General features: G+C 33.8%; 1 protein-coding gene across 1 annotated transcript; it reads left to right on the top strand.

The window, feature by feature from the left end:
• Positions 1-795: 795 nt before the first annotated feature.
• LOC123684260 (pickpocket protein 28-like) lies at positions 796-8,867 on the top strand. Its single transcript, XM_045623443.1, has 9 exons — positions 796-996; positions 1,262-1,510; positions 1,574-1,676; positions 5,441-5,589; positions 5,824-6,022; positions 6,076-6,346; positions 6,399-6,458; positions 6,515-6,707; positions 8,574-8,867. Exons 1-9 carry the CDS (start codon positions 839-841, stop codon positions 8,806-8,808), a joined length of 1,617 nt encoding a protein of 538 aa, XP_045479399.1. The 5' UTR covers positions 796-838; the 3' UTR covers positions 8,809-8,867.
• Positions 8,868-10,477: the final 1,610 nt, after the last annotated feature.

The following is a 10,477-nucleotide window of genomic DNA, read 5'->3' as shown; positions in this document are numbered from 1 at the left end:
TGACCATGTTGACTGTACATTATAAATTATTTCATTTTTTTTACAATCCAATTCTATTACATTTTAATTGTAATGTTTATAACGTGTTAAGACTCTTGTATTGAATATCTATTTCAAAAAACCCGTTAAATCGGAGAAAGTTTATGCAGACTGCTGGTATAGATATTCCAAGTTTTCATCATGTTTTTTCTTAAAATTATCCAAAGAATCCCTCATTCTACTTTGTATCTCCACTTTATATACATCATGTATAGCGCCTCGTACGGAAGGAAATGGATAATTTTCATTGTAGTTTCATGAATATATAGCCATTTTATCAAATAGTGCAACTTGCGAAAGAAAATTAAAACTACCGTCCATGTGCAGTTCTAGTATTTTTAGACATCTTAATAACAACTCTCATTAGACTTCTGCGATCTTCAACAGGGTGATATTAGTTAAATTGGAATGTTTTGGAACCATTGTTACAGCCCTGGATTTTTTAGTCACTAGCTGTCACTGTATGGTACATATTTTGTGTTTCTTCGGCCAATTACTAGTTTCTTGACATTCTAGTACCTACTGGCCAATTAACTATTAGATTGTTTGCTCTAGGAAGCCTCCTTTCGGGTAACGATAGGGTTTCACAATTTTAATTATTCCTATGTTATTTCACTTCCACAAAAACTTCCAAAAGATTCAAAGCAAAGCTATTTATTCATGAAATCAGTCCACGATAATGGAAAATTTCAATTTAAAAACCGCACCTCCTATTTATATATCTCCACTGATATTGATTATTGATTTCAGATAAAGAAATCACACTACTCGAGCCAGTTGTAAGTCGTAAAAACTCACAATGGCTTGTACGAATGTCACTGTTAAATCCGATAGTAATGAAAATAAAGTAGATAAGACAACGTCTAAGAGTATCAAACAGTACATAAGACAATACTGCGAAAACTCCAGTATCCAAGGATTATTTTATTTTTCAACAGAATCATCTTTCCTTGAAGGGTAAGTAGGTGGAAAATAATTATATCCTCCTTTTGAACATCCACGTATTCTTCCGTATTGCAAATCAATAACTCACCCGGTTGCCAACAATAGAGCTCAGAATTAAATCTCGTATTGAAAGAGAATAATTCTACAAAAAATACCAAAAAAATTCCGTCCTACAAGCGCAGTTCTATTTAGTCAACAAAAGCCCCAGATAATCTCTTTCAGTCCTCCGTTATTTTCATTCATATAAATTCAATTATAACCCTTTGTTCTTTCGAAGATGCTGGTGGACCATCGTTTTCATATTATGCCTAAGCGGGTGCTTTGTCATGATAAAAGAGATCGTCGATAAATGGAACAATTCCCCTGTTCTTTTCTCTCTTGCAACTATTGAGACACCTATTTTCAAGGTACCTTTCCCAGCTGTTTCCATCTGTCCAGAGACGAAGATTTCGAAGAGGTGCTTGAACTATTCCAAAGTACTCAGGTTCAGGAATAATGGGAGCCTAGAAAGCATATCCGAACAGGAGTGAGACTACTTTGATTTTATTTGTATTCATAGTTCATTCTATTTTTTCAATTTTTTTTTCAGGATGAATTACTTTGACCATATGGCACCGCTTTGTAGGCTAGAAAATCATATTAATTCGAGCCAGGATCGAGATTTAGACGATTATATTTCCTTTCTCGATAAGGTAAGAATAAATTTCAAATCGTGTTAGTATTCTTATATTTGGGTGCTTTTTCAAATAAAGCAGGATTTAATTTCGCCCAAAAAAATAATTTAGAGATTTTGCTTTGAAAGTGATCTTCATAATGTCTTGATAAATTCGAATGTAGTAGTAGGTATATTCTAAAACAAGTTGGAGAATGGGCTCCTATTCTAACACGAATGCGAAAACGAGGTTTCGAACGCATGAGTGTTGGAATTGCCTTCTGCAAAGAGTTTTAGACGATATATTTCTATTTCAGTCGAGTTTTGTAAAATATTGTCGGAATTCAATAAAAATTCAGATTATACATTCTAGTGAACTTTTGTATGGTGTCTATACAGTTGGCGCGAGAGTTTATTCGAGTAGGCTACAACAATATCTATGACATAAAATTTTATAACTGATGGAACTGCTAAAGACATTTTTTGAGGTTGTGTGGTTTGTTCTTAATATTAAAATCGAACATAATAATGCCTCATAAATTCTCGAATCAAGAATATGCCGATATGTGGTTCGTGTATGGTTTATGTGACGCTAATACTACATCACTAGGAGGATTGCTAATGCTCTGAATCATGTGACTGTATGGCGTTGATCGAAGAAAAATAACCTTTACCCTTTTCATCTCCAGAAAATACCATTGGAAAAGTCGATGGATTTTAAGAAATGAAAGGATGGTTAATAGAATTTTATTTACTGATGAATCCATTTTCACGAGGGATGGCGTCTTCAATCTGAGATATTCAGATATGTGGGCTGAAGAAAATCCTCACGCTTTCAGGTATACCAAATCACAACACAAATTATAAAAACTAATTGATTGGGGCATACATCCTACCAAGACGGCTTATGGGTGGTCTTTATTAAGAGTTCTTTCAAAGTATTACTCAAGTGTATTACTCAAAGATATGGACATTGCAGAGATGTTTTTTCAGCTTGATGGGACTTCACCTCAATTCACGTCTGGAACTTTATGAACCAGAACTTTCCAAATATGTGTTAAAGGTGTACCTCATACATGGCCCGCTAGATCACCAGATTTCATTCCTGTCGATTATTTCATTTGGGAATATTTGAAATCCTCAGTTTATTCGTCTGAAATAGGAATTAAGGAAATTTTCTCACAAATTATCGAAGTTGCATGCAATAAGATCCGTAATAATCCACACATGATAAAAAAGCTACACGATATAATTTGAAAAGGCAATAATGTGTATCGAGCAAACAGATTGTCCTTTAGAGCAACATCTGTGATTCTTTCAGAATGTTTTATTCATTCATTTATTTTAGTTTAGTTATTACTTCATTGTTGCTAATAACATCATAACATCAGTCATGATTGTCTAGAAAATACTTTAAAAAATTTGTCAGAATATCAGGAAATACGAATATTCAATCAGCGAAACAAGAAAGTTTTTCAATTTGATCTCAATGTACGATTTTTCTGAGAAGTTAGGGAAATTCCACTATTGAATTAAATTTTTGGCCGAAATTTTCGATGAGTTGAATGACGTGCGGGACAATAAAATCTACTGATCCCCATTAAAAAATTTCTGCTCTTTCCGAATATTCCCATCAAATTAAAATACTCCACTCTACAGGTTGTTGAATATCAGCTTGTGAAAAGTTCCATATTTTTCTAATACGAATCTGATTTTTTCAATTATTTCAAAGATCAATCGAGGTACCTGATAGAGGGAATTTTGCATTTCAAATATCAATCAATTATACTGGGTGGTTCAAAGGTTATAAGGAATCGCGTACAGACTCTTGACTATGTGATCAATGTTTATGTTTAATAAACTATGAACAGCTTTTTGCATTATATTACATATATACTCACTAAGTCCCAGTTGCTTGATATTCCTCTTGAGATTTTTGGGCACTATTCCAGTTGTTGAGATGATAATTGGAATAGTTTTCGTTGATATCATTCCCCACTGACGCTTTATCTGAAATTCGAGGTCCCTATATTTTGAAATTTTTTCGACCTCCTTTTGACGCCGGTTGTTGTTATTTGGTATTGCAACGTCAACGAGTAATGCTGTCTTTTGATGTTTATCGACTAGTAATATATCTGGTCTATTGTGAGGGACTGTTTAATCAGTCAAAACTGTACGATCCCAGTACAGCTTATAGCGTTCGTTTTCCAGGATGGTCTCCGGTCGGTAATATGGCATTTTTTCAGAATGAATAAGTTTTAATATGGTTGCCAATTCTTGGTGTAGTATCTTTCCTACTGCATCATGTCTCTCTTTATATTCATATCCTGCAAACATTTGACATCCACCTGTAATATGTTGTATTGTCTCATTTGTTGGACAGCCATATCGGCATCGATCGTCAGTAATAGTTCGATCCTTTATGATATGCCTGCAGTATTTTCTAGTTGAGATCACTTGATCTTGGATGGCTAAAAGAAAACCGTCTATTTCTGGGCACATTGCACCTGATGTGAGCCAATAGTTCGATGCTTCAATGTCGACATGATCCTGGTTCACCTCGTTGAAATGTCTTCCATGCAGGGGCTGCTCTCTCCATCTTTCCAGTTTTTCTTGGTTTGTCTGGTGGTTGTATGAAAATTGCTCCTTGTGAAGTTGTAAAGGTGTTGATTCGTCTGCTTCACACAGAATTTTGTAGAACTCTGATGTACTTGCTTGATCTCTGAAGTATTCCCGTAGGCTTTCTATCTGCCCACTAGCAAGTTCCATGATGTCCGTAAGAACCCTGCCTCCTTTATTTCTCGGCAGTGTAGTCCTCTCAATGCTGCTTTTCGGATGGTGCTTGTTTGCTTTTGTCATCAACGTTCTCATTTTACGTTGCAAGTTTTCGATGTCTGTTTTGCTACATGGAACTACACCGAATGAGTATGTTAGAATTGAGCATGCATATGTGTTGATGGCTCTCGTCATGTTCCTGCTGTTGAAGTTTGTTTTTAAGATTTTTTTGGTTCTCCTAATGAACTTAGTCGTTAAGTCTTGCTTCATTCTTTGGTGGTTGATTCGTCGGTTCTGTTTCATTCCAAGATATTTATAAAGATCATCCGACTTCATTGCTTCTATTTGCTGTCCATTTGCGAGAGTAATCGGTTCACCTTGTATTCTTCCTCTCACGACGCTGAGAGTACGACATTTGTCCAATCCGAATTCCATACCTACATCTTTCGAAAAATGTTCCACTAGTTTGACCATAATTTCTAGGTGGTTCTTATTGCCTGTTATCAGTTTCAAATCATCCATGTACAGCAAATGATTGAGGGTGGTAATATTATTATTTCCTTTGATGTTGAAACCCTTTTCAGTAGCGATATTCATAAACCACTCTGTATCTCTGCTATGGGGAAGATAAGACCTATCATTTATAGGTTTTTTGGACTCGTCTAGGGTAGCTCTACCTCAGGTTAACGTTTGTACTTTTACCAATGAAACACCATGTAAAACTGAAAACAATGTTGTAATGAGTTCATTACAGCACTGTTTTTAGTACTGTAATTAAGTCATTACGATGTTGAAATAGAAAATATATTATTCTTACCAATATATTGGAAATTTTATATAAAATTACTTCTATACAATTTTGAAGAATAGAGCGAAATTTTTTAAATCACATCAGTTCTTTTTCCATTTTCATTTGCGAATAAATATTTTGAATTATCTTGAAGAATTCAAATCCTAGTATTAAAAAATTTCAAGGATGTACTATCTACCATGTTATTCAGGAAGAAATATTATTTCCTATGTTTTCAGTGTAAAAGTGTCAATCTGCAACAGGCATTCTGTGAGTGGAAGGGAAAAATAGTAAACTGTTCAAAAATTCTACACCCACTTATCACTGACGATGGTCTTTGTTATTCATTCAATATGTTGAACATAAGGGATATCTACAGTGATGTAAAGTGAGTAACTAGTTAAAGTGAAATCATATCATCAAATATGGACAAAGCAATAATTAAGACAGAATATTCCCAATGGAGCCTTTCATGGAAATAAAACAATTTCTGAATAAAGGTTGAATGTTTATATTTTAACATATATAAAGAGGCTCGACTTGAGTTGGTGTGGAATCTCATCATTTTATTAATAAACAAATACGTTTGGATGACTTTTGAACATTGATTTTCCTTTTCAAGCCAGATGGATTACTACCAAGAACATAAAAAGCATTCAATATGGAATGTAGAGAGTGGTTACCCCGCCAATAAAACGACTAATATTTTTCCACGACGTATCTTTGGAATTGGAGCCATGAACTCCCTAGTTGTTACTTTTTTCACCAAAAAATCCGATGTATACGCCTCCTGTCAAGATTTTTCACTGCAAGGTCTAAAGGTAAAAGAAATTACGTCACATAATAGAACCTTGAGGTACACCGCAACTTTTAGGTCTCCATTCATCTTCCTTCAACAATTCCTCGACCTAACCAAGTGTCATTCACTGCCGGATTCGATGAAGTCTCTTCAGTTGCCATCAAAGTAGATATGACGACAACTACGAAAGAGGTCAAAAATTACAGTCCTGCAAAAAGAAAATGCTATTTCAGGGAAGAAAGAAAGCTTAAGTACTTTAAATTTTACAGTCAGAGCAACTGTGATATGGAGTGTTGGACGAATTATACCATACAAGAATGTGGTTGTGTACATTTTTACATGCCGAGTGAGATTGGTATCTTATAGCAATGTTTATTATATTTCCATTCATTTTCCAGGAGATAAAAACACAACTATTTGTAAACTTTCGGAGGTACAGTGTCTACATAATGCTCAAGGTGAAAAGAATTCGAAACTAACTATAAATTATTCTTTAAGCAGTAATTTACTTCAGATTCCTATGCTTTATCTATTTTTCCAATGGAATACCGTCATGGTGAGATAACGAAAGGAAAGCTTGATAAGAATTGTAACTGTCTACCTTCTTGTGCTGATATCAACTATTTGACAGAGATTTCGAAGAGCAAATGGAGTTGGGGAAATGCCCAAGGAATTCATGCTAGATACTTCAAAAAATACTCCAAAGAGTAAGGCATTAACTCAATATTTTCGTGTTTACAAAGTCAAACGAAAATTTCGCGTATATACAAGGTGAAATATGAGTGGTTGGCATAAGTCTAGTAGTGAATGCAGGTCATCCAGGCCTTACAAAGAAGTAGCTTGTTGGGTATCTTGATACTGTTTTTTTTTCCCGGATATATGTATAGGGTTATTCATGGAAATTGCCATACATTTTTAATATCCATAACTTGTGAGTCAGCAGTCTGATTTTGTTCAAATTTTATAAGTTTGTTTTCTTCATACAATGCTTCAAAACATTTTATGTCATTTCAATATTTCCAGTGTAGTAATCAGATTATTGAATTGTTTCTTTTAGAGTTTGAAATCTATATTTTTTAAGTTTTTTACTTTTTGTAGGAACGTCATTATTGCTGCGAAAAGAAAGTAATAAATTCAATTTTAAGTTTGAATGTCACACTTTCTTTAAAATGGTAGCAAACGAAAGAATTTATGTTTCATGTGAATTTCTTAAAATGAGTCCTGCTTTGATTTGTTTCGAGTTAATATTCGATTTATGAGCTGAAATTTTGAATTTAATGGCTTTGTGTTCAACTTTTTCTTCTTCTAAACTCCACATCACCTAGGAGTGTTGTAACACTCTGGGTAAAATATTGATTAGAAATATGCATGCTCGAACTGTGAATTCATTGAAACAAGATAATGAATTTGAAACAAAATAACGTGAATCTATTTATTTCAATGCATAACATACCATTGTATGAGGTGTATTGAAATTAAGTTCTTCAATTTCTACATATTTCCTAGCTCTCAACAAGAGATTACTCATTGCTTTTCTAAATCAAGACTGTCTCTTATATCTGCGCAAAATTTCTTCTATCCTGCCGCTCATTTGCTCCGTGTTTTCAATGTCATTTATATTATCATTCAAATAACTCCACAGAAAAAAAATCTACAGGAGTTAGACCCAGTGACCTTGAGTTCTACGTCTCAGGTCACCATTTCATGAATTGAAATAAAAAATAGCTTCAAATTTTCAATACTTACTTTGCTGTAAAGTGAATTAACTCACAAGTCACAGTCTACTTTCCGAAATGGTTAAGTAATTTTGTTTTCAATATAATTTCTAGTTGAATTAATTCACAGTTTGTATGCATGATTCCTAATCAATATTTGAAGCAGAGTGTCACAATACCCACTAGGTGCTGAGAGGTTTAGAAAGAAGAAAAGTTGAACACAAAGCTATAAAATTTAAAATCTCAGCTTATAACATTAAATATTATCACGAAACAAATGAAAGCAGGATCTTATTTTATGAAATTAACATGAAACAAAAATTCTTTCTTTTGGAACTATTTTGAAAAAGGTTTTTGAGATACAAAACAAGCTACTTTTCTGAAAAGCCTGGATGACCTGTATTCATCATTATGTTATGGCTAACCACTTATGTTATACCTGTAGATATATATAATAGAAATTTCGAGCTTCGTGCAAAAATGTTGTATCAATAGGTACCTATCAATGAATCCGAACAAAGACCAAGACCAAGTGTACAAAAATACTCCGACTTTACGTCAGTGCTTTCCTCAAATGGTTTTATATTGGTGTTCATTATATGATTTCTCTTATACTTATTACTAAATTCTCCTACAATAAAGGAACTATAACCCAAAAAAAAAAAGAAATAGGAAAACATTGACGTGTAGGCAGGTACTCCTGGGCACTCGTCACTCATGCGCTAAAGTTGCCTTGGTCTTAATATTTATAAATCAGCAAAAGTGTAAACTGAAACCTGACCTTTTTATTTCACTGTATTTTATGATATGAGTCTGAATATTCAGGTCCCTTTCCATTCAAACACGATTTTTTTTCAGGTATCATGCCTCAGCTGTAAGAGTGTTTTTCAAGACTTCGCAATTTTTTGCAACAGAAAAGAGTGAATTATATGGGGCTACTTCTTTTTTATCCAATGCTGGAGGAATTTTAGGACTTTTTCTTGGATTCTCGTCCGTATCATTAGTAGAACTAATTTATTTCTCATCTATCAAACTTATAGAGAACAGGAGAAAGTATGGAACAGTATTTGGCAATTGGAAGCAACAGAAATGATTTTTTTTGTTGAACTCTACGAAAAATATTCTGAATTTACAATTTCACTTCCATAAATATTATAACTCCTATTAATGATTAAATTATTCTTATTCAGCATCTAGTGTCTTCAATTCAACCAATTCGAAACAACTCCCCATTTCTGGTATTTTCCATGACCTGACCTGTTATTGTTTGATTAGGCTCAATTCCTCAAGATGGGAACGTGACACTCTGGATATTTCGTGCATTTGCAGCTTCCCAGCATCTTCGAATAATCAGTGTTGGTTGGTTGGGAGAGTCTTTCCAACGCAAACTTGGAACAACCTAAGAACAATTCGTGATCTTCTTGAATTGTCGGCATATTATTGATTCAGTTTACAGTGGTCTATTATTTTTTCATAATAATAACAATAATAATATATTGTGAAGAAGGAAAATACATAATAGTAGAGAAACCAGATATCAACAGTTGGGATAAGGGAATTACATAATAATAGAGAAACCAGATATCAACAGTTTAGAAATCACAGAAATACATCGGAGAGATATCCTTGGACACTATAATAGGTACCCTGAAGTAGTAAGGTTTTGACCACATTTTTAAATTGACTGTGATTGAAGGATTCAATTTTGGAGTCCTATTATTACTTTTAGGCTAATACTTATGGGATAATAAATAAAATTGTAAAACAACTCATTCTTTTTTATATCAATAAATTATTATTTAATGATTTTAAAATTTGGCTGCAATAAGAGTTGGTGCTGACTCAAACTTGGTTGTATGGTGTCTTGATATAGGTACATAAAACATTTCCATGCATGATATGATAGCTATGAAAATCTTAATTAATTTTAAAAAATGTTTTTTCTAATGAATATACAATGAATATGCATGAAAATAGATGGAAATGTCAGGATCCTGTATTTAAGGAAAAATGTACGGCAAGAATCCAGAGATTTCAGACCGCATATTAGCCTAAAAATCTTTTTCTGACCTACAAAAACTCGATCAGCATGTACCGATGACTAAATATTCAATTTTCTATCAATACCCGAGAACATCCCAAATGAACAGTTCATCAGATTAATTAACCCTTGAGTTTAATATATATAATCCGAATATGATGGTGCTATTTCTGTTTCTACTGTAACCGAGTCAGTCCTTCATAGAAACGCGCTTCTGTTGGATCACAAATGATCGACAGAAGTGCAAACCGCAATCTCTATGTTTGAAGGCCATAGAAATGGATTATCAATATACTGACTATACAGAACTGGCAACCATATGGTAGATTTTGAATGCCAGGAACAGAGATAAAATCTCATTAGTTAATTAAAGATAGTAGGATGCGGTTATTTGAATAATTCCCTTTCCAGCATCGCTTTGAGTGAAGAGAGCATACGTAGACGTGTCGAAAATGATGCAAATTAGAATATCTAAAGTTTGAGTCATTATTTTGGAATGCAGGGCCGTCGTTAGGGGGTAGGCAGGGAAGGTGGTTGCCTAGGGCGGCAAAATTCATGGGCGGCATTTCAAGCTTGATCAACAAAAATCACATGTGTAGAAATTCAAAGTACCAAATGAAATTTAATTCAGTCGGCAACAACAAGATGGAATACCGACAGATTTAATTCACATAAAAACCATCGAAAGTGCCGCATTATATATTATACTCATTAATATCCA

Source organism: Harmonia axyridis, chromosome 7 (assembly GCF_914767665.1).
Source record: "Harmonia axyridis chromosome 7, icHarAxyr1.1, whole genome shotgun sequence".
Taxonomy (NCBI): domain Eukaryota; kingdom Metazoa; phylum Arthropoda; class Insecta; order Coleoptera; family Coccinellidae; genus Harmonia; species Harmonia axyridis.
This window is presented reverse-complemented; position numbering and strand designations above follow the sequence as displayed.

Bases quoted from the DNA above. Each gene is read 5' to 3' on its own strand.
- LOC123684260 (XM_045623443.1), top strand. From the start codon at position 839: ATGGCTTGTACGAATGTCACTGTTAAATCCGATAGTAATGAAAATAAA. The intron at 997-1,261 runs GTAAGTAGGTGG...GTTCTTTCGAAG, and splicing joins GAATCATCTTTCCTTGAAGG to ATGCTGGTGGACCATCGTTT. The intron at 6,459-6,514 runs GTGAAAAGAATT...AATTTACTTCAG, and splicing joins GTGTCTACATAATGCTCAAG to ATTCCTATGCTTTATCTATT.